This window comes from Micromesistius poutassou (genome assembly GCF_964030765.1).
Source record: "Micromesistius poutassou genome assembly, chromosome: 12".
Lineage (NCBI taxonomy): Eukaryota > Metazoa > Chordata > Actinopteri > Gadiformes > Gadidae > Micromesistius > Micromesistius poutassou.
In genome coordinates, this window is record NC_140282.1 from 11,416,569 (window position 1) to 11,442,069 (window position 25,501).

Consider the following 25,501-nt stretch of genomic DNA (forward strand, 5'->3'; position numbering starts at 1 on the left):
AGAGACGAGGGAATGAGATGGTTAAGATAAAATCAGTGCTCTCAGAATGGGGAGAGGACACAGAAATAAAAACGCATTATGAGCAAGTACCAAAAAAAACAAAATCACCTGCAGCCAAAGGTGAGAAATAAATGCGGGCAACAAATCGATACACATAACTCAATTTGGCCCTACATTTCCGAGAGCGCAGGAACAGATATTTTAGCTCTTAAAATGGCCTTGGCGGCATGGAAACCTTGACTTGCGCTACGTATCTGCTAGCCCTGCGTCAGGAGTGGCGGATGCCAGCAGGCCACATCCCAGGCCAACCGACACAACTTGGCACCCACAGGCATGTAGCAAAATAACATAAAAACCCCGACCCTCGTGGAAACACAGAGGAGACGAAGAGGCTGGCGGCCAGCCTGGCCGGCTTTATTGTCTTGCCTGGTCATGTAATCGCGGCGTGTCCAAGAAGCCCAGCGAGGGTGCTCCGAAAGAGTTTACACAGCCAGGCGGTTCCAACATTTAACCTGTCATATTCAATCACAGTCACATGGTCCCACGTGCCCGTGGAATCCAAGGCCACGTGCACGGAGCGTCCAGGGCCACGTGCACGTGGTGTCCACGGACACGTGCACTGTAGTGGCCACGTGCACATAGCGGCCACGTGCACATAGCGGCCACAGCCGGGTGCACGTAGAGTCCACTGCCACGTGCACTCTCCCTAGGCACCAGACAGACAGGTATTACACACACCTGCCCACCCACACACCTGCCCACCCACACACACACACACACACACACATACACAAACAGTGCATCCAAACACTTGCTGGTACTCCTTCTCCTTGGCTAACAGCTTAGTTTGTTTTTTTCTCCCCAATGTGGCCATCTACATTTAATGCGATTAATGATTTGCGATTGAAGCTAATTAAGTGTGCACCTTGTTTTACCTCCTGACTTAATTTCAATAGGGGCCGACTGTTTTAATTAAAAACTAAATGTGGAAATTGTTGGGCTTGTTGCTTTGTTGTTGTTCAGAGAGCAGAACCCTAACCGAATAGAGTTAGAGTCGATGGTGATTATATTAGTGTGTACATTCCCAAAGTACTCTCACTGAATGGAGCTAGTCACTTGTTTAGAATCATTATACTGAATTAATTTTGTGTGTTTTATTTTGTAATTTTCCCAGGATAGGGATGCTGGGTATTATATGTGCTATTTTGGCAATGATCCTTACCCGGGCCCTGACACACCAAAATTACGTCAAAGAGCTTGATGATGACAAACCATGACGAAGGCAGCCCAAAACGTTGCATCCAAACACATCCAAACACATCCAAAGACTACAGCTAACAGCCAACAAGCACGTACGTTCTGCGCCTAAGAGGAAGTAACTCTCCCTACCAGCAGGTGGCGTTAGTCTGTATTCGTAATTCAAAGAGAAATACACCAGAAGACCTCGGACTGCCGCTATATACAAACATGAAACAAAGCAGCGTTTGCCCACCAATTCACACCGCATTTCGTAACATAGCTACTGCTAATCGAGAACGTGTCTCCAACTGAGACTTTTTGTGCAAGCTTTGTTAACAAAGTCGTTTCCTGCTTTGCTCACTTCCATTTTAACTTCTCGAGGAATTGATTCACTTAAGATGAAGAGTGATTTCATTCACCGTTTCGCCCTCCGTCCCCGATTCAATATGCTGAATCGGCCGAAAAACTGCAGACAATGGCCGACTAATGCCAGTGGTGCGGGCACACCGAGGAAACTAAGGCCACAGACGCTCACTGACGCTCACCCAACGTTGTCCGATTGCCCGGTGGGTCCGGACCTATCATGCAGGTCTTATTAACTGCCAATTTATCAACTCATTCAAAACATCATCAGTATCTCTTGCAGAGTTGATCGTGAACCAATTAATTGGTGTCTTATGTGCGCCGTCTCTGTCGTGTAGAATGTATTCATGCTCAGTAAGCATCGCTATACCGCATGGAATACTGACTTGATAACAGCTAGCCCTAGGGGGCGAGAGTCCTTATTATGTCCGTCTTAAAAGCTTTAACACCAAACTTCTTGGTGTGAAAGGCATCAAATGAGGTGATTCCGTCCGAGGTCTGATACTTTGTTTGACGGCGTAACCTTTTCTTAAAGTGAAGGTCAGTCCAAAGGCTAGCTAAATATCACCCACTCATCCATATCAAGTATATACCACAATGAGAGAACCTTATCCGCGTGGCCCAAAGATAGGCCGGACACATGTGGCGGTTTGTTCTTGTGGAAAGAGCGGCTGAGAGACCGCGAGACAGGTTCTATAAAACCCATCGCAATGTGTTATATTTATTATTCCACCTCCCTTAACTCCATTACCCACTCTCTCTCTATCTCTCTCTCTCTCTCTCTCTCTCTCTCTCTCTCTCTCTCTCTCTCTCTCTATCTGCCTCTCTCCACTCCTCTCCTCCCGTTCTCCTTCTTGCATGAGATGAAAAACTGTTACTTTGACTTTCATTTGACTGGGCTTTGCTGCCTGTTGACATGTTGACACGCACTCACTCACACGGGCACACACACACACACACACACACATACACACACACTAACACAAACACACACACACACACACACACAAAAAACCTCCATCATCTCCTCCTATTACTAGGTGATGACAGGAGCCCGTGAAAAAATACAAGCTTTAATGTGCCGTTTGCCAGAAGCTGTTCCTATAACGGGGGTAATTTGGTGTTTTCATCTAAATTAGACTGCAATACACACATGCTGATACACACAAGTGCAGACGCATACACAAACAATATCGTATACAATATACAAGATACAAGAAAAGAGATATGAGAGAGCGAGAGAGAGAGAGAGAGAGAGAGAGAGAGAGAGAGAGAGAGAGAGAGAGAGAGAGAGAGAGAGACAGTGACAGAGAGAAAGAGATACAGAACAAAATAGAGAGTGAGGGAAGGAGAGAGAGAGAGCAACATAACAAGCGTGAGACAGAGTCGGAGACAGAGAGAGAAGGAGAGAAACAGAACAGAACAAGAGACAAGATACAATGAAAGACATACAAAGAGAGAGAGAGACAGAGAGAGAGAGAGAGAGAGAGAGAGAGAGAGAGAGAGAGAGAGAGAGAGAGAGAGAGAGAGAGAGAGAGAGAGAGAGAGAGAGAAAAAGAGAGCAACAGAATGAGAAAGTGAGAAAAGAGAGGGCTTGTGGGACAACTCCAATGTAAATGTTGTGGTGTTGAATGACAGGCCGGGTGGTGTTGAACCCAGCAGGTGGCCACAGTTGATGACTAAAGCCAATAACAAGGGGTCTGACAGGCTGGCCTGGGACCACAGACCCTCCAGCTTCTCCAAGAGGACCAGTTACTGGGCGGTACCCCACCACAACACATCTTACATTACACAACACTTCTGTTCTGTTGCTCTGAGGAGCAAGAGCCAGCACAGGAATAATAGGGAAATGAAGAAATGACCTTTAATACTCTCTTAAGACTCTGCGTTGAGGTACTCTTGGGGCAAGGCAGCGAATTTGACAGCAACGGTTCCACCGGAGTTATTTCAGCGGAGGCTGGCTTGTGTAGTGGGGAGGCCAGCTGTGGTCCTGAGTTGTTCTGAGGAGACGTGTCACAAAAACCCGAGAGCCGTGCGTAAGCCGGGCCGATCCCCGCTGAGATGAAGGGCGGACGCCAGCCTGCACCGTTGATTCCTGACTCAGAAATCCTCCAAACATCAAACATCAAACATGTCCTGGCTTTGTTCTCTCCCATGACCAAATGCATTTGCCTGGGGAGAAATATGCTTTATAACTGCTCAAAATTGCATTTTCCTCCCTCCACTTGGTGTTGGAACTGAGAAGAGGGGGGTGGGGGAAATAATGTTGTTCTTGATCTCCGCAGGCGTTCACTTCAACTCGAGCTCCCACCGTTTTTTGAAAATGCTACTTAAAGTGAGATCAATTACGTTTTCGTTTCTGTCACGGTTGCGGGAAAGGTGCATGTTGGCATTAAACTGTTTCATCATTTCACAGATGATCCAAACACATTTTAAGGTAGAGCGTTATGAGTAGAAACATTTTCCAGAGAGTATTTTTAAACCTTCAGACAGGTTTTTTTTACCTTGAATCAAAGAAAACAACCTCTTAGGCTGCTTCTCCCAATCGACGCACACAAACCGCCAAAACCCAAGTAATGACCAAAGACAGCAAGGATCAAGAGTATCAATATGTTCCCAATTAGCTTTTTAACCTAAACACCCTCTTAAGTTAACCTCTTAGGGCACTTCTCTTATCTACACAGAACAGAACCCCGCCCAACCCAAAGTATTGACCAACAGTGGTGCCCACCAGTGACAGGGCAGTCGATGGTGAGGTTGGCCCCTGGACGCACAGTGACACGGCCCCCCACTGCGGCCCTCAGGCTCTGTCCCACCACCGTCCCCACGTCTGTGATGTTCCTCCAGGACACTGCGATGGCTGGCGGCTCTGTTGAGTTTCAAACAGAGAACACAAAAGATTTGATGCCAAGGGATTCAACTGCACCATCCTTAATGACAGTCAGGATAGTATAAATAAAGTTTGATAGTCAAACTTTATTTATACACCAACCTCAAAGTTGGTGTATGAATAAAGTTGGATTTGACGCTACGTCGAATATAGACAATAGGTTTTGGGCCCCTGAAAGCCGGGCTACCTGTAACACAAGCATCATGCTTCACTCCATTTCAGAGGGAGAAGTGTTGGGGTCGGGATAGCGTAGTGGTGTTTCAATTCCAAGCTGAACAATACGAGTTTGATACCCCAATATGTCTGCAGTCCTACGTGCAGTGTCCCTTGAGGAAGATGTGTCCTACCTTCTCCATAATGATGTTAATCAAAAATATCCCTTCAAGTCACTTTCGAATAACATGTCTGCTGAATGACTAAATAGTGAATAGAAGAAGGAACGAGGATGGCTCGTCTGTACTCACCGGCTACTCTGAGCCGAGAAGACTCTGAGTCGGAGCCCCCAGTGTTGGAGGCGGTGCAGGTGTACAGGCCCAGGTCAGCCACACTGGGCTGAGACAGCTGGAGACCCCCGCTGCTATCCCAGGACACCCTGCAGGCAAAAGGAGAAAATATCGGAAGGTTAGAATATTGAAATGATTCAAATATCGAAAGGTTACAGTACCAGAAGGATAGAATATCAGATGGTTAAAACATCTGAAGGGAACAATATCGGAAGGTTAATATATCGAAAGGGTAGAATATTGGATGATTAAGTAGCAGAACTGTAAAATATCGGAAGAGTTGTAGATAGGAAGGGTAAAAATATTGCTAGGGTTCAATATGGAAAGGATGCAAGAGTATTTGACAACAGGTACAGCCAGCACAGCAAGCTCATATTCCAGACATTTTGTTTTGCCTACGAACAAATACACTGACAAAATTGAAAGGACGGTTTTTGCCATTAATACTACTGAATATAAATGGATATAGCACTGCTATTTCGTTTAGAAGACGAGGGGAGGGAGTTAATGGACACTTTCAAAGCTTTGAAAGCAATAACTGATAGCTGGCTCTGATGACTTCCAGGTACACAACTCTGCTTTGAAAAACACCCTTGGTACACATTTTATATGCATAGACATATTATTCCATATGGACCCATTATAGCCCTGTTACTTTAACGACTTAAAGGCTCATGTTATATTATTACCTCCTTTCCCCCTCTCTCTCTCGCTCTCTGTCTTGTCTTCCTGTTTATATTTACATTGGAGAGGCTGAACATGCACTGGACGACATAAAACACTGTTAGCATCTGTGTTATTATTCAGTTGTGCAATTAGCAGTTGCATTGCGTTTATCTGTTTAGTAACAAGAGGAAGAACCACGGTAAATCCTAATCAAAGCCAGAACAAGAGCATCTGTGAAACAGGAGTCGCAATGAAACACTTCACTTTCCCTCCCCCACTGATGTTGGCTTGTCCAAACAATGACGAAGGAGCAATCTGTATTTAATACCACCATGCTACGTTGCTATACACAGCAATCAACAGGATAGCATAGTAGCCTCATTTCACCCCATCAGTCTGATCCATCTGAGACCTCCCTAATTAAGGAATAAACACTGTTCAGCCACAGGAAGGAAACACAGACTCGGCCCTCTATCAGACAAACCAGCCAAGGTCCATGAGAGGGAAATAGTGCACATCAATAACTTTAAAACCTAAACACAGTTCAATTAATAATATCAGTCAGATATTGTAATTGTGATGCATTGAATTAAGGTTAACTTTTGAATAAAATATTAATATGCCTTAAAAACATAAATCAGTTTTCCAAAACAATACATATACATTCTTAATAAGTATGCAATATTCCTTTCTGAAATGCAGAAATATTTTAAGAGTACATTGTATCTGTATGTCATTTGTGTTAACGTGTACAGACATATCCTTATGACAACTCAATAAACAGTAAATAAACAATAACTTATTGTTCCATAATTCTGTCATGTAACACTATAGGCTGATTCGTGACTCTGGTATTGTGATGCATATTGCATTGCCAGATGCTCAGATGCTAACGTACACTCCACTAAATATATATGCATAACATATTATATATATATATAGATATATAGATATATCTATATATATATATATATCCATCCCTAGACATTTAACACCAGTGGATTTAACGGTTTATACAGCTGGACCATATCCAGAAGAATTGACTCTCTAAGACTTTGTTAGAAGTTGGGCTTAAGGATAAACCTGCAGGCTGGTCCTGGGTTTAGAGTTACACAGATGAATGGATGAGGTGGACAGAGAGCGGTGGGGTGATATATATGTGTGCGGCAGCCGTGCTTCGCGGTAGGAAGTGACAGGGAGCAGACCTGAACAGTTAAAAGCCCTGCAGAGCTTTATGGGTCTCTGAGGTGTAACAATCCAACTCCCAGGTTCCGGTGAAAACATGGGAAGCAGGACGTTTAGAAATTATACACACGGCACATCCCACACACACACACACACACACACACACACACACACACACACGTATGTGAACACATGTTTATATGCACATCCCACACATATGCATACAAGCAGACACACACCCCCCTACCCACACACACACACACACACACATACACATAAATATGCCCATCACATGCTCACAGGCACAGTCCACAATTTTACACTCACATAAAAACACACACACACACACACACACACAAAACCTGCGACTGAACACATACTTGCACATGCCCAATCCCAGGCACAAATATACACAGACATCCTCCCAATCGTGTCGTCCAGAATCAGCATATTTTCTCCTCAAAATCCTGCATTTACATAGAAAAAAGAATGGTACGAATCTAGATAAATGCTAGCCAACTTAGCAGCTTCAACCTTCATTTCACCTTCAATCTCAACTTAGAATAACAAATTATGTAGGATCCCCAGCATCCAATATATCTGTATCTACAGCCCTTCTCCATCCAGTACAATCCCCCCCCCCCCCCCCTACCCCATCACCTCCCCAGTCCTCCCACATCACCAGGTGAGGCGATGCAGTGTGACTGCACCTCATAATGGTACAACTGGGGACCTTGGAGTCAGCCCAGGGCCCCCATAACCTCTAAAAGTGTGAAGAGTGTGAAACACTGTCATGGTCCTGTGAACTCAGCAGGGGAGCTAGGTACCGACTGGAAATCGTGCTGCAAGTGTAATACTAAACCTTAACATAACACAATAAAAGGGACCGGTATACAGTCGCCTTGTGGCCAATATGCTGCAGATATGCTCTACGGCCCTGCGGATGTGTTTTACTCGCTGCAACTCAACATACTGCTCTGTACGTTTAGCATGGGCAAGCAAACAAATGTCCTCTGTACAAGTTGTACCGATTGGAAAGAATAGCAATTCCACAATACAAAGTAAAATCGAGCAAGAACAAGAGTTGAATCCATTCATTTTTTTTATTTTGTCCTTGACCGAGACATAACCAGCAGAAGCCGGTGTCTATGTATGCTTGGATGGCATAGTATGACCCGGAGCAGCCCAGGGCATCCCTATCGTATCGTATCAGTCTCAATTCATTCCAAGGCCAGTCTGTGACTCTGATACAATCAAGTGCAGGTCAAAGGTGGAGGAGAGCCACACAGCCTCCTGTCTTCAAGAGACCAGGGCTTCACATCTTCTCTGTTCTCCCCGGCCTTCTCTCCTTCCTCCCACGGCTTCCGGCTCCACTGTTTGCTTTTCTCTGGCGGTCCAGTCCATAAAGTTTAAAGTTATGTGTGTGAGGAGAGAAACAGGAGTGTGTGAGTTTAAGGGGAAAAGGATGCAAGTTGAGGTATTGAGCAGTCTGGACTGAGTTCAGAGCTGGGATGTGCTGCATGAAAGGTGCTACAAATGGATAAAGAAGAAAATACTGAAAATTAATTAAAAAGCACATTTATAGTATATGTATAGAGTCCTGATTGCTCTGATGTGCTGACGGTTAATTCCCAGAGTTGGGGGGAAAATTAATGTATTATGTACGTGGTAATATGTATGTAAACCTCTCCAACCTTCCATCAGTCTTAAATAATAAATAATAAACCCTTATCCTTGTTCAATTATGCAGTATAACCTTTAAATATTTCCAATGAGAGACTGAATAATTATCAGTGATGCCCCAAACATGAATGTGTAATACATTCTGTATGTATACTACCTATATCAAACTGTAAATGAACTATTCTACAAGAAATCTGAAATCTGAAAATCAAAATAACACAGTTACACTTTAATGTTTTGCACCGATAGAGCATTCTCCAAATGTACTGCAATGGCCAGTACATTTACCAAGCTACTTCATGTGACCACCACCTTCAAAGATGTGAGATGATGATCAATATTTGGTTAGTGTAAGAAGTACTTTTATGTCAGCCTATTTAAAAGTATTGGGTATTTTGGGGGTCACCAAACGGTGAGCTTTATATGCTGCACTCTGAATGTAGATATTTGCCAGTATTAGAAACTATTTATGACCTTTCTTTCACCTAAATGGCCCATTGGTGCATACAGAAGGAAGAGTGCATGACAGAATAAAGTACTTTTAAAGAGCCTTTGGGTGACATTGAAAGCACTGAAATGAATTAAACGAAAGTATAAACAGTGTATGTGTGTGGAGAGAAAAAGTATAGAGTTGAGTGAAATAAAAATGTATTATTGATGCGGTAATATGTCAGAAAAACTCATTCTAGCTGTTCACACATCGCTGCGAGTTGCACTGGATAACACAGAGGTGATGGATCTTCAGTGTACCGAGAGCAACCCCTCCAGTCTGTCTTCCAGAGACCTTCTGCTGCTCTCTCCCCCAAAATGACGTTTTTCATGCAGTCGACTCGGGTCAATGCAGAACTCCACTCACATCTAGTAGGCAGATCTGGATGTTCCCTTAGTTTTCCACGGTCCCCACAGGACCATATTGTGGGTGTTTTTTTTCCTTCCGTGGTCGGACAAATCTCACTTCACTTGTTCTCGCCTCTAAATCCATTATTGACGTTATTTATATCTCCCAGTGGACGGTCTCAGTATTCCACAGCAGCGAAAACAAGAACAGATATGCAATTTATTGGTATAGATTTGGGATAGTGGATCCCTTAAGAGCAAAAGCATGTCTGCCTCAAACGATGTTTGCCCAACAGGGAGCCCATAACACACACACACACACACACACACACACACACACACGCACTATAGAAACCTTGAGGAAGCATCCGGCATTTAAATCAAAACTTCTTAACATTCGCAAACTCCTTAAATCTCGCCCAAATCTAATATATTCTGCCTCCTAGCGACAATCTCAGATGTCTTGGAGAGTGGGCCAGACACAGTGGGGTTTAAGCCCACAACTCAATCACAGCACAGTGGAGTCCAGCGGCTGTCACTGCCTGTAAACAGAGCGAGCCATAAGGAAATAGAGAATAAGGGCATGTCGTGCGAGAGAGAAGGAGACAGATAAGTAATAGTAAAATATAGTAAAAAGAGAGAGAGAGAGAGAGGGAGAGAGAGAGAGAGAGAGGGCTAAGAAAACACACTCTCTTCCAGAGCAGTCAGTCCTGAGCTGGGTTATGATTGGCAGGGCCCTGAGCATTCTGGTGATGGCTTCCATATGCAATCGCCCACTCAACTCACATGGACGTGCACGCACACACACACACACCCACACGCACAGACACAGCAGAATAATATTGCAGAGAATTACAAGTGCTCATACTTCAATCAGCACTTCAGACACGGTACTTCGGGAATAAAAAAAAATGACAGGGGCATAGGAGGTTGGTACATTATAATTTGAACACATTGTACGTTTTACCGGAAAGGTGCTCTGTGAGTGGTCCGTGACGCCACTCAAAGAACTGCATCCATATTTATTGACCCACTGTTCCCCTGTTAAAAACAACTCCCGTCACCACACTTTTAACCATTCTTAAAGAATCGTTTATGCATTCTTAAAGAATTGTATATTTCACATGGTCGCCATGTGAAATGGTAAATGGTAAATGGACTGCACTTATATAGCCCTTTTTTGTAACCAGTGGCCACCCGAAGCGCTATACAATATTGCCTAACATTCACCCATTCATTCAAACATCCACACACCGATGGTGGCTTAAGCCATGCAAGGTGACAGCCAGCTTGTCAGGAACAGTAAGGGTTAGGTTCCCTGCTCAGGGACACCTCGACACTCGGAGATCGAACTGCCGTTCCCCCAAGAACAATAAAAAAACGTAACTATTTCAATGTATTTGATCAGCTAATATGCATATAATAATATTAATTTTAATATTTACGAAGGACCCCCTGTTTACTGTAATTTATAGCAGCAAACTTGCTGATCATGCACAGTGACAGTGGAAGCAAAATTACACCAAAAGTATTTAGCATTTCTGCTGCATCATCACTAAAAAAAGCTACAGAGCCTCTGTGACATCAGAAACCAGTCACGGACTCGGATGCCTTTCCTCCCAATTCACTGTGTTCTTCCTGTTGACAACATTTACATAAAGGTCACTGTACACCCATTTACCCTGTTTTCTCCTCGGGAATATCGCAGAGAGCGAAGATGAACCCGAGCCACAGAGTTCAATGTGATATGTAATGTGCCCGCACATTTCCTTGCTGGGAGCGGGGACACGGAAATGTGTGGAATACAAAGAGGAGTGTCTACCGCTGGCACCAGGTGCTTTATCATATTAATAACTGCATTAAACATCCCGCTGCTTGGCGTATGGCCCAGGGGCAGCACTGTGCAATTCAGTTAAAAATGTTGAAGATCCTTCCTGGCTTGGCACACACTGACAAACTCAAATGGAAGATACTTGAGAAAAACAAAACAATCAACCCGCGCTGAACTTTGTTTGGAAAGCTCTCGCTTTCCAGCCACTGAAGAGTTCTGCTGCAAGGATTCTATGGATTCTTTGTTCTTGATACAGTCTATTTATACCCGAGGCAACTAGCACTGAGAAACTATGGGCAGATTGTAAAAAAAGTCAAGAAATGTTTTCCTCCAAACACAGGGGATTTATCATCCACCACAGTGGATAACTATATAAACTGTATATTTATAGAGATTCTGATTTAGAACCCGGCATTTAATAAAATAATATTCTCAGTTAAGTTGAATTCTTCTTAATCACTATCCAAACGCAACCTGTTTATATGTATACGATCATCTGCATTAGCCTTTTATTGAATTTGGTTTTCATCTCAATAATGAGCTTAGCCCTTTAGCAAGCCCTAATTGGCAAACTACACAAACAGGGTACACATATACACATATACACGTTACCGCAATGTTCCAGTGAAAGCACACACGTCGGATGTGTGTAGGGTCTGCTCACCTGTCAGTGTGCTGAAGCGGTGCGCCGTCTTTGGTCCATGTCACGGTGGGCTTCGGAGAGCCTTCGGCCGTGCACAACAGCGTCAGCAGGCGGGTTCCGTTGGTGAGAAACGCCGCCTGGCCCACGCTGAAGCTAAGGTTCTTCTGGAAGGTGGTGCCGCCGGCGGTGTGGTTCTGTCGCCTTCGGACGATGGCGGGTCTCCGCGGCAGCCTCGTTCCCATGTTCTCCGACCAATTGGGCAGTCTGCCTGGAGGAAATGTCAGAAGGCGTATCTGATTAGCAGAAGAGAGTTCTCCATATTCAGAAAAAAAGTGCTGAGCTAAAGCTCTTAAAAGAATCAAAGTGAAATGCAGCCTCCTAGCGAAACACTTAACTGCCAGGAAAATTCATAATTACTTTCAACCCATGCGGTGCTCTGTCTGGGGATGTTCCAGAGATGGCCAGCAGACATCTGAGTCAGCAGCGAGGAGATGTGCCTGGACGCCTGCTCCAGACTAATTTCTTCCACGTCAGCTTGCAGGGTGATGTTAACCAGCTTCTCCTGGAGCCCCGGCGGCATGACCACCCCCTGGACACCGGGGGGCAGCAGAGAGACACTGACTGCCGAGATATTCAGCATTCGGAGCAGGGACAGCTTCGAGTCCACTTCCGAGCGGTGGCTGTGGCAAGACGGCATCATCAACTCCTCCCTGCTTGGACGTAGACTCCCAGAAACCAGCGGAAATGACTCCTTGTCTGTCGGACTCCTTCCTGTCAGTCCGCCGATGACCTGAAGGGTGAAGATCTCCGAGGCGGGCCCGGCGACGCACTTGTAAAGCCCCGTATCCTCTGGGCCCAGGGAGTGCACCTTCAGGGACCCGGACCTGGAGACACCCAGGCGCTCGGAGCTGGCCAGGGGACGGCCGTCCTTGAACCAGCGGATGTAGCTCTTGGGGAAGTGCTTGACGGGGCATTTGATGACCAGCGAGGTGTTGGAGAGGAGGTAGGCGTGGCCGCCGATGCTGAGGTGCAGGCGTCTCTCGGGCCGGACCTGGATGTAGATGCGGTGGAGGCCCTGCAGCGAGGGGCAGCTCTTCACCCCCTCCCTGAAGCCTCTGGTCTTCAGCGGGTGCCGCAGCCCCGGGGCCTCTTTGGTTCTCAGCTGCTTCCTGGGCCCTGGGGAAGAAACAATCTCATCATTTATAAGTAAAGTAACGCATCTGACATTCTGTTCTCAGGCTTTGTTTTGTTGTTTGCACGTTGGTTGATAGTTCGTGTCAGATGTTAAATGAATGGAGCGCACCAACGTCTAATTCCCTGGTATTATCGGATCGGTGTTAAAGAGTTCTGGGTCAGAGTGCTGAGAAGAGAGGCTCCATGCCGTTCTTGAATGGTAAGATATTGCCTTGTTTGTTTCCGATCTGCGCCCTCCAAGGCAGTTGATTGGCAGGAGAAGGGCTCCCCACCACTGCGGGTGAACTGCAATCTTTATCCCCCCCCCCCCCCCCCCCCCACCCCGCTACATGAACAACTGCTGATCTCCCCTTCCATATGACTTGTAGATACCCGCCCCCACCCGCATCTGCACAGACACACAGGCATGCGCACATGAGCATACATACACAGAAACACACACACATGCACACAGCAGTTCACACACTGAATCATTACCTTGGCCACACTTTCTTTTATTCCCATTTCACACGTTCCTTCACACGTTTCTTGCGGATGTTTCACTGTCAAAATGTTCCTGTTTTTTGATGGTTTGATAAAGTGCACGTATCCATCATGCACGTCTCTAAGGGACATGGTTTATCCAGACACAATGGCGTCTCCCTTCGTAAGCAGGATGTGTTGATGGTGAATGTGGAACGTGGCTTTGATCAGCCGTGTCTCACTTCCATCAGATAACGCTGTTAGGTTTGTCAAGACAACACAATAGTGTGCACAGTGTGCAGCCATTGGAAACATATGTGTTAGTGTGAATGTCCGTGTGAATGCTATTGAATCATTTGGAACAGCTTGCGGTTAATGCATGTTTATCACTGTGATGTGTGTGTATGCATATGTTTTAGTTTGTTTTGTTAATGTGCATGCTTGTATGAATACTAATGTGTTTGTGTGTGTGTGTGTGTGTGTGTGTGTGTGTGTGTGTGTGTGTTGTATGCATGTGATTGTGTGAAAGCGCATGTGTATAGACTAGGTTGTTTTGTTAATGTGCATAAATAATAATACTCAGTGTATTATTATTATATTTTACTCGTAGTGTTTTGTGTGTGTGTGTGTGTGTGTGTGTGTGTGTGTATAGGTGTGTGTGTGTGTGTGTGTGTGTGTGTGCGTGCGCGTGTGTTGATCCATGCTGTGTCCTGTAGGCGTCCTTACTGGGGCAGGCCATCATGCGGCAGGTGCGTACGAGGGGAGGGGAGGCCAGGCCGGAGCAGAGTCCCTTGGCCAGGGTCACCTGCTGGCCCGTGGCCGTCAGCCGGCGACACACCGGCTCCCTGCGCTGGATCCCCAGGCCGCACGACACCGAGCACTGCAGCATCCACAGAGAGAGAGAGAGAGAGAGAGAGAGAGAGAGAGAGAGAGAGAGAGAGAGAGAGAGAGAGAGAGAGAGAGAGAGAGAGAGAGAGAGAGACCTGCTTAAGAACCGAGAGACTTGGCAGGTGTTTTCAATTGCCGTCCCTGATTAGCTCGAACATCACCCAGAGTGGTAGCCAATCGGGAAGGGTTATCTCATGAATAATGTTTTCTTGGCACCATCTGTCCCTGTGGTTTTGGTGTAGGTTATTTTTACTTCAAAAGGAATTAGGAATGGAGCATTTTAGAGCAGAACGGGATATAATGTAATACATTGACTATATTGTAACTTTTGTTCTAGGCAGTGAATGAGAAGACGTTCTTATCGAAAGTGACAGTGAACTAAGGGGCCGGTCATTAAGGAGGAAGTCGGGGTAAAGCATCAATGAATCCTAAAGGAGGGGAAAGATTATTCAGGAGGAAGCTCAGTACATCTCCGCCCTCCACTTTGCATCAGGCATTTTATTACGATGGGCGCACGCCCCAGAGTGGATTATCCTGCTTATATATCATGGCCACTCGGGAATCATTCAAATATGACAGTGTTGATTCATGTTGTTGGCGATCAGGTCTCAAAATAAATCTTTTTTACTGTCATTATTTGGTGTGCTCCTAGAAACACAGATGATCCAATCGACAAAATATATGTGTCTGACCCATGGCTGGAACGCAATCAGTGAACAGGACATACATATGGAATGCAGACGTTACCTTATTACTCCAGTGGCTAGAGAAGATTTCACTAACGATGAGTCAAAGGAGAAGCCAGACTACTTTAAAGACAACGTGAGATTGCCCAAACTGAATAATGCAGCATTTATCCAGACAGAAATACATGGTGAGCTCAATCTTGTTTAACTAAGATATTCGCTGAAGTTTAATTTTTTCTATCAATCATATTCAGCAACTGCAACTGCAAATTTTAAATACATTTGAAGCCAGTCAGTCAGTAGACCAGCAGATGTGATTATGCGATGTCAGAGTTGCACATAACCTAGAGCACAACTGATTTCAGGAAGGTTTTTCATTGCTCTATATTTAAGAGGAGAGTTCTTTAATGTTGCCATCCGGTTCACTGCCAGTATGTTGTTGTATTTGTGGTAAATTTGCATTGATGTATGAGTGAACATGGTTGTTTCAGCTCACGCCGGCCAGCTGATTGAGGGTTGAGGAAATGTTGCGCTGCATTACTGTGCAATTACATCAAAAGCAAAGCGAATATCCGCCTATTCATTCTCAACCATGTCCGAGATAACCACCATTGAGAGTCTTTACTTGTTGTGGAAGTACCAGAGACGTCAGAGAACCCCACGCTGTCCTTTATGAGTTCAAAATATAATCCGGAGGCGCACACAGCTTTCGACTGTGATATTATATATTATACTATATTATATTATATTATATAGATATTATAGAGCTCCGGGATTCGGCAAACGGCGACAAATTCTTTCTCCTCCATTTTGCGCTTCATTCTTGACTTCAGGGAGTGAACGCTGATATGCTGTCACTACAAAGCATTGACCTAAATTCAGAGAAAGGGTCAAATATTTTAACTTGTCCAAACGCTGCCTGAACCAGGTTTTCGTGCCACACCATTCATCAATTTACACAGCAGGTTTTTCCGGCTGGAAATTGGCCGCTATTCACTTCATTTTTGCACCTTTAGAGTAGAGAGCGGGGAGGAGACTCTAGCCGGCTAAGACCAAGTCATAGCCGCGTGGTTATCGAAAGTTAATCAACACCCCTCCATCGCATCAGAATCGAGTATTCACCCGGGCCAAACACCACACATCACGGTCGGCGAGTCCCTACCCTCCCATCGCTCTCACCTTGCCCCACTCTCCTCCCCCCAGGTAGGGCAGGCAGTCTGCGTTGGCGCAGGGTCGACGGGCGGGGGGGCTCTCCCCGGGACAGGCCCCGTCCCCCAGCCTCCAGTTGGCCCCCGTGGACAGGAGCTGCTTGCAGAACACCTTCCGCACCTGGACGCCCCCACCGCATGACTGGGAGCACTGCAGGGGGTCAGGGGGAGTGGGGAGGAAGGAGGAGGAGGGAGGGAATAGGGAAGGAAGAAAGGAAGCAAGAGTAAATTAAGAAGGAAAGAAGCAAGGGAGGAGGGAAGGAATTGAGAGACAAATAAAGAAACACAGAAAGAAAGAAAGATGTTCGTGAGAGAATGACGAAAGAAAGGCAGTTGGATATGTTTTTCAGATTTCAACATTTTCTTTCGCTCACACAGTTAAAAGGGCTTAAGGTCTTAAGAAAGCTTAACAGTAATCAGGAAACTATACACAAATAGAAAAGCATACGAATGGCAAATGTTATTTTGGTTGGCCTGGTCTCACACACACAAACACACACACACACACACACACGCACACCCAACACACAAACACAAACACACATGCACACACACACACACACGCGCACACCCAACACACAAACACAAACACACATGCACACACAAACACACACACGCACACACACAGGCACACCCCGGAGCTCTCGCGCAAGCACACATGCACACACACACACACTCACGCAAACACACACACACACACCTGCTGCCAGGGCTCCGTCTCCCAGGTGGGGGGGCAGTCCACCTGGTTGCAGGGCTGCAGGATGGCCGGCTTGAACTCCCTGCACTCGTGGTCGGGGACACCTGCGCTGTCCCGCTGGTCCAGGGAGAGCAGGCGAGTGCAGAAAACGCTCCTGGTCTGGATGCCCACGCCACAGGAGGCCGAGCAGGCCGTCCACACTGTCGCCTCCCACCTTTGGGACGACACAGAGATACACCGACACGTGAGGTCATACGTCGGGGGAGGCCGAGACGTCAAGCACGCTGGCTGAAGCCATAGCAACTCCGCTAGGCATGATCAATCAATCAAACGTCAATCGACCAAAGATTACACACTGCTTGGTTAGAAAAACAATAGTCTCACAACTCAGACTTGAGATTAGTGTCTAGTATCTAGCGTAGTATATTAGTGTCTTTAGATTAATATCTAAAATCTGATGGTAGACAAGATCAAATCTGTGTGAATGGGGTATTTCACTTTATTTTGCTTAATATGTGTTTTGACCAATCATGTTGGCATGTATTTGGCAAACACAAAGTCGGCCAGCAGCAGTGAACTGTAAAGGTTCAAGTCAACATTGTGTACTCTGCCCACTATAGTAATACACTCAATCAAAATCCCTTCCTGCTTAATTTACTTAATTAAGCTTAAACTTAATTTACTCGTGAAAATTAGTTTTCTTCTGAAAAATATCTTTAACGAAACAGGAAACAAAGTGTAACTCTGCCCTTTCAGTTTTTGGTTCCAGTCCCAGACTCTGTACCGTCTACGCCCAGAAGTTCTGCTCTACCATGTAGACGTGATGGATCCAAGGTTAGAGGAAGAACAACTATAAGATTTAGTTTAAACATACTGACAGATGGAGACAGCTCCTCAGGTCGGTCATATTCCTGAGGGAATAATAATTAAGCTAGGCTTCATCATGTCTCCTCTCATGTAAAACCATCTTTGGTGAAGCTTCTCTTAGGTGAATAAGGTACCAGCATTACATAAAATTATGCTGGAACCTTGGTTTTATACCTACAGCCCTACTTTTTTCATGTTTGTAAAATATATTGTGCCTCAGGTCTTTTCAAATACCATATCTTGTATAACTAATGGTCAGCAAAAATAACAAATACAAATCCAGATTTAATATAATAGATTTACCAATTTGAGACACATATTCCATGCCAAGTAATTGCCAAAACAAAATGTTCTTAGTGTTTGAATGCTGTCTTGTGCTGACTTGTTTTTTCAACACAGGCCGTTGATTCAGCCAAACAAACTGTCTTACTGCTATTTAAAAAGTAAATTCATGGACAAGCCACAGACAAGGTCATCTCTATGGTATCCGTTGATGTCTGAGCTGCCATTCATAATAGCTTTATACAATGTTTATTCCTATCATGCTGGGCGGTTTGCCCCTTAGGCATGTGTGGGAAAGAACATTATGTCTATTCAGATTCATATTCATATTCAGAAAACTTAATGTAAGGCAATTCATTTGCAGCTCACCCAGTCCATAGAAACCACTTAAAAGACAGACAAGACAAGATAGTGTGTCAGAGGCAACCGATCCACGCACTGTACATAAGTCAGTACATGGAGACATGGCATCATTATTTGTCTAAATTAAATGAAACATGTGCCAACCCTAACCCTATAAGTGTTAAGGGATGTAACAGTTATTTAAGATGACGACTGTCTGTGTTTAATAGCCTGATAGCGGAAGGAGTGAAGGACTTAGTGTATCGTTTTTGTTCTGCCTAGGGGCACCTTATAGAGCCGGCTATGAGTTGTGCCGGAGTCCATTACAGGGAATTCACCGGACAGAACATGATCCGATTGGCTGGTGATTCTTTTTGCTTTCTGGGACACCTGTTTCTCCCAGAGGGAGCAACAGATAATCTCAAATTTCGCAGACTTTGACAATACCATTTAATGTTATTGCTGGCTTTAATTCTTTTACGGTTTAAACTGAAATCAAATATAAATTCCTTAATTGTGATTTGTGACCTTAACATGTTTAGGTCACAGAGTTTTCATCATACCATTTGACAAAGGCAGGGATTGCACAACCATGATCCGGAATAGGGCGAGGCCTCAGAGAATTTCACATAATCACAAAGTTGCCCTCTTGATACATCCTACAGCTATCTGTATACATAAATAAAATAAAATAAATAATAAAAATAAAAATCAGGGGGGACAGGACACAACCATGGGGTGAGCAGTATTGTAGACCTTGCCGCTTGAAATAAGTCCATTCACCAAAACCTGCTGGATTATATCTGTTAGAAAATCTTAAAGCAACACAAAAAGCTGATCTGGTCATTTCAAATAAGAAGAATGTCGCTGAATGAATATATGAGCCTGCCTCATGTCAAAGGCTGAAGAGAATTCAGAATAAATGTCTCACATGAGATTTGGGTTTCTGGAGGTTCTTACTGTCGAGGAAGAAGAGCTTTGCATGCTCCACACCTTTACAAGCTTGGCAAGCTAACAGAAGGGGTCTCATTCGCCATCAATGAGGGAGACAACCATATCTTCTCAAAACATTTCATGACAATGGAAATCATGAAACAAAAATAATGAGTGGTGGCTCATAGGTGAATTCACTGTGTTTATTTAGCATATTTCAATTGGGTGCATAATAATACACAGCCTTCCTAATTGACCTGTTGCTAAGTCACGCCCCCCGCCATTACCACGAGGAACTCGGACAAACAAACCAGACTCGATAACCAAAACATATGGAAAAATGTCAGCTGACAGTATATCAAAGCAGATTTTGGAGAAGTTTTGGGCGAAAAAAGGATTTAATTTCTTCCAGGATCAATCAAAAGGGACTACATTACACTATGGAGGGGTATATTCAAAACTTTAAAATACATACAGAGGGTAACAAGCTTAAATTCAGTTGGTATTCTGGCCTGCCGCACAGTCTGATCCACATTACACACTCTTTCTTGTCCCGTTGTGGCTTGGGAAAAGGGATGAAATATACCACATTCTGCAGCAACCTCTCTGGATACCGACTGTCCGTGTTACATGTACCCCAAGCACATCGTTTGACCATGTTTGTTTTTTTTACACAAACAACATAAATCCACCATTAAATTGTTATATTATGCCTCCTCCCTGTTGGTTTCAATGGAGTTGTCCGAGCCGTTGTCCGAGTATAGTTTAGGTCGGAATGTCATTGGCTCATCTGCGTTCTAAGGGCGGAGCTTAGCGACAGGTCAATTACTTCTTATGAAGAGTCTATTGGGAAACTGAAGACAGAGTTAGAACCGCTATTGCTGTTTTTTTTTAAGTAAAACGGTAAAAACTGGTAAAACGTGAATGCGTTTTAGCAGCTCAGGGCGACTTTTTGGAATTATTTTCAATGAGAGTGAAACGTTTTCCTCTGTGCTTTGATCTCGCGGAGCGCCCCGCGTGTTTCCGCTCAACAGGCCGTTGTTTGTGGAGCGCGAGATCACCCTTGAGAACACTTCAAATCAGAACAGAGAAGCGGTCATGGTCATTTGAATTTTTGTTCCGTCGTCCAATCAGATGGATTGAGTGGCGGGCATTCTGTGGTTGAAACGACAACAAGTGTAAACAGCATGGAGGGAAAATGAGCGAAAGTGCCCTGGGCCTGTCCTTTTTTTATGCTAATGTTTAGATGGATGATAAATGTTTCAATGGATGTTTAAACAGCGGCTAGGCTACGACCAGTGATTCGCTGGTTGCCTGGAAACAGTAAACAAAAGATGCAGCAGGCTGCTTTGTTTTTAAACTGTAGGCTTACAAAGATAAAAGGGCAGTGTGAAACACGCTCTGTCTGATCAGGGCATTAATCACTTAAATGGTTATTCATACTAATTAACTTATTCTATATAATGTAGTATATTATATGATGATATATTCATGCATGTATATATATATATATGTGGAGTTGTAGTCTCAGATCCTGTCTCTTGGTGTATTTGTCTGTGTGTGTATGTGTGTGTGTGTGTGTGTGTGTGTGTGTTTTAGTGTGTGTGCGTGAGTGTGTATGTACATGCGCGCGCGTTTGTATCTATCTGAGCACGTGCCCCGAGTGCTCTCTCAGACACAGACACGGTACACACCGAAACGCACACAGCAATCCCCAGTCGAGGTTGAAATGTTTGGATTATCAGTGTGCACAAACTCACACCCACTAACACACACACACACACACACACACACACACACACCCCAATCAATTAGCATGGCGAGGATCTTTGTTTGTCCCTCGGCCAGCCAAGCTGAGAAAGGCTTCTGTGCCCAGCGGAGCTCACTGCTGCTCTGACTTAGAACACGAACCCTCACCCACTGCGAGCTCTGATCTCACACACAGCTTTAATGATGAGGACCCCCGCTGAGCACAAATTATGAATAACTTCCTATTAATCTTCTCCTACCACCCTGGGCTGTGGCCCCCTACCCTGACCCTGTCACTTGAGACAAAGTCTTGAATATAAGTTTACATTACACCATTCGGTCAGGGAAAACCATACAGAATCCTCCGTAAGAACTTTGTAATTGGCTATATATTGGCTATGTATATGTTTTTAATCAGTTCACACAGATTTTTGTATAAACTATGTCTACACTATATAAGCCCCTTTTATACAATAAACAATTATATTTGTCCTGTACAGCAAATCAGAGAGTGTCAGCAGTATAAGTCAGTTCCTCCCTGTTGCCTTCCAATCCCATTAAAAAAAACCATTAAAAGCCAACGACAAGACAGTATGTCAACCATACAGTAGCCTAGGCCTACATTATGTAGCCCTTGTGTCGAAATGTGTTGTCGCTGTTTAATGTGAGGCTGTTCTGTGTACTATTAGCTGTGTGGTAAATCCTTTTCCCGGAGCTTGGCTGGGCCTGAGTGTGTTTCCACGACAGCCACAAATACACCGTAAATCACACACCCAGCGACCTGGCATCTGGCCCCACATCTGATTAGCTTACATGTTGGCTGGGATAAAGGTTTTTCTTTCAAAGAGAAATATCTGCTTTTGACACATCCAGCCCTGTTTTTTTTTACGACCAAACCAGAAACTGTTCGTCGTTAACATACTGTGAGATTAAAAAACATTATGTATCGGTGGGGTAAACGGTACCATGTCTGCTGTGAGTGATACTAGAAATCGTTGCTGAGGATACAAAAAATGTTTCACTGGAAAGTCCTAGTGTTGCTATCAAATGCAAACAGCTTCTGCTACTTGAACGTCAGGGAATAACCATATGTAAATGCAAAGTTCAGACGATCGAATTGAATTTATGTGGGCCTCTGTTATATCCCGCAGTAACTCTTCCGTTCCTTTACCTTAAATCTACTTTTTTTGTTTTGCTTGTTTTCTTTGCTTCAAGTGGGAACACTGAAGACAGAAAGCCTTTTGCTGAACTCGGCCGCAGCACCACAGAACAAATCTGTTTCCCTCTCCACACAAACCCACCGACAGGCCCACTAAATGCCTCATTGTGTTTAGGTTGCATGCTACTATTAGGAAGCTAAATATGACACACGACCCACACAACAAAGCTATGGATGGCGACTACAATGCATTCTCTGCCTCCTTCTCCTTTCAACACAAAACCCAAACCACCGTCACATTGTTTATCCGCAGGGATTCGTGCCGCTGTGTTTATCTTGCCTGTAATGCCGGCAACCGACTCTCAATGTTACAAACCTGCGGTTCGTTCCTCGACCTCAGAGTCCCTTTAGTGCCCACTGGCTGCACAGGGCCCAAATTATTTTGTGGATGTGTTTTCGCCAGCTGTATTGGAACCACCTGCCCGATGTGTACGTACAAATTACTGGCCCTAATTCCACGGAATGCGCTGGCAATTTAGGGATCGCTTGGCTGATCTCTATCTGCCCAGACTGCCCTGGACCTTCTCACATGTTTGCTTTGATGTACCCAGGCCTTACTTTCCCTCCCCTCTCTCTATTTTTCTGTATCTAAAATTCAAATGACATTAATGTGCGGCACGGGACCCGGAACGTGAACTCACATTCCTGTCCTCCTGGCATCCTTGCTGTTTGGGTAAATCAACAAAGGGGAAACTTTGATTTTGATAATTACGGAGGAGTGGAAGGAAGGTTCCTGTTGAATGCAAAAAAGGGGGGGGGGGGGCATGGTCTGGAGAAGCTCCGTTCACAGATTGCAGCGGTAACACCGGTCAGGTTGGCCACGCTTCAGATGAAAACCAAAACCACATTCACGTCGATTGGTAATTTGTCGAATACACAGCCACTGTAAAACATGCTAACGATGGCCGTTCTGTAATGAAAGGGCCGGTCAGCTTGGAATGGAATGTTTACATGAACTCATGGACTGCATTCATCCACAAGCAAGACAATATAGAGTTCAAGGATGAGAGAAAGGAAGAATAAAAAAAAAGAGAAAGAAGGAAATAATGCGAGTCAGAGGGAAAGAAAGAAATAAGGAATGAAAAAAAAAGGGAAATAAATAAATGAAAAACTGAATCACAAAGGCAGACGAAAGGTGAGAAAAGATTACCATGCACACATCTAAAAGAGGAAGCACAAACAAGATACCGGCGCAGAAGGGGGCGGGATCCTTCCTATGTGGGAGATTAGCAAACATCCTGGGTGGTGTGAGGTATTTGCTGCCGTATCGCAGCAGTCACCGAGGTAATTAGGTTGTCCAGCCGGGGAAGCAATTTGTTTGTAGCCACGCTACGAGAGGGAGATCGCTGAACCATGTTCGGAAGAAGATTACGCCGAGAATGTGAAGGTATCCGTCATTGAAATTGTTGTTGCTACAACATATATACTTGGAGATTGGACGGAAATGGTAAGGGAAAAAGCCACGTATGAGTGATTCCTATATTTGAAATATTTTTATTATACTACGTATATTATATATGATATCATTTTTAAATATTTATTTTGTGTACAAGGACCGCTTTTGGCCGCGCTACAACTCCCACCATGTGTCTGGCCGACTCTCTTACTGGGTGTCGGGAGAAACAGCGCCTATTGTTTCTGCTCTATTGCTTGGATTTAAATGTGCCAATTTGAGTCCATCACAGTCGAGTAAACCCCTGAATCTTGGCACCGGGTCGAGGGTTTGCCTGCACGCGTTCCCTGTGAATGGCAGCCGGCTCTGCTGACTTTGCTCAAGAGAGAAGAAATCGTTGACAATGACAAAAATCATTCCCGCGATGGGGCTCGAACAAAAAAAAAAAGTTCTGCATAACGACAGCGCTCTCAACATAACGTCCTGTGTCCTCTAACTGCTCTGTTCGATGGTACCAACCTTGTAGGAGGGGCTTGGGCTTGGTTTAAAGGTGATATTATACCACCAGGTGTGAGTGTGATTAGCCGTTACAAGCCGTTTTGAGAATCTGCCTCTTCTGACATCACAAGCGGGCGTGTCCACCTAGATATGCGCTGGATAGATGAGCAACATTTTCCACAGTCCACTGGGTAGGCTGGTAGACTGATCCACCCAGCATACATCTAGGTGGACACACTCACTTGTGATGTCAGAAGAGGCAGATTTTCAAAACGGCTTGTAACGGCTAATCACACTCACACCTGGTGGTATGATATGTCACCTTTAAGGGCTTGGGTCCACCTAGCCCACCTGTTCTCTGTCCGAAAAGGGCTGGCAAGGTGCTGGGCTGAGCGGAGATTTAGTGCTTGTGAAGTTTTGTTTCACTGACTATATCTTGACATATCACCCCTCCTACCACCGTATGATGGACTAGCATTGCCCCTTTCCATTTTACTATCAATATTTGTATATATTCCTGTCTGACGCATCCTATAACTCAGAATAGACAGAAATGACCAGAACAAGCTCCTCCTCCATGTTCTTCTTGGTTATAGGGGTGACGAGTCCCGCCCTATCTAATACATGATTTGTTGCCTAAAATGGAGCAACAGTGACGACACCAAGCGCCTTTGTGAAAAGTTTGGGTGTTTTCAACTAGAAGCTCGGAGCTACCGCAAAAAAAAAAAAAGAGTCTGAAAAAAGACGCTGGGTGCAGCGTTTTTTTAATGCTGCCGCGTTTCATTTCATGACACGCTCTCTCCTCGGTGGCTCTCTCGGCACAATTGTGAAAGAGGCTGGCAAAGAAAGATATATTGACACAACCCCCCTTAAATGCTCACCTTGGAGGACAGGGCTCAGGGTTGCACATGCGGATCATCAACGTGGGCCTGCTGCCTGGGTCGCACAGTGCATTGTCCACCTCCTCTCCCCGGCGCCGGTTCACACAGCGCACCACCGCCATCTGTTTCCCTGGGGGGGGGGGGGGGGACAGGAAGGGAGAGCAGCATTGGTGACGGTGAGAGGAGGCGGTGGTTGTTGCTGTGGTGATGGGAAAAAGGAGAGGTTGGGTCTGGATGATGCTGAGAAAATGTGCTGTAAGGATCGTAGGAGAGGCGGTGCTTTGAACCTGGTTTTACATTTCTGATTTGTGTGTGTGTGTGTGCTGATTACAGAAACAGAAAACAGTTGCCTCGGAATACTT

The 25,501-nt window shown here is 44.9% G+C and overlaps 1 protein-coding gene across 1 annotated transcript in view; it reads right to left on the minus strand.

The window, feature by feature from the left end:
- The window catches only part of adamtsl3 (ADAMTS-like 3), a 133,128-nt gene that overhangs the window by 16,064 nt on the left and 91,563 nt on the right, over positions 1-25,501 (minus strand). The window contains exons 17-24 of the mRNA XM_084475755.1: positions 25,140-25,269; positions 16,979-17,189; positions 16,250-16,429; positions 14,223-14,376; positions 12,258-13,016; positions 11,862-12,108; positions 4,957-5,084; positions 4,334-4,471 (exon numbers count right to left, since the gene is read on the minus strand). Coding sequence (XP_084331881.1) covers positions 4,334-4,471; positions 4,957-5,084; positions 11,862-12,108; positions 12,258-13,016; positions 14,223-14,376; positions 16,250-16,429; positions 16,979-17,189; positions 25,140-25,269 — 1,947 coding nt within the window. The remainder of the gene's footprint in view (positions 1-4,333; positions 4,472-4,956; positions 5,085-11,861; positions 12,109-12,257; positions 13,017-14,222; positions 14,377-16,249; positions 16,430-16,978; positions 17,190-25,139; positions 25,270-25,501) is intronic.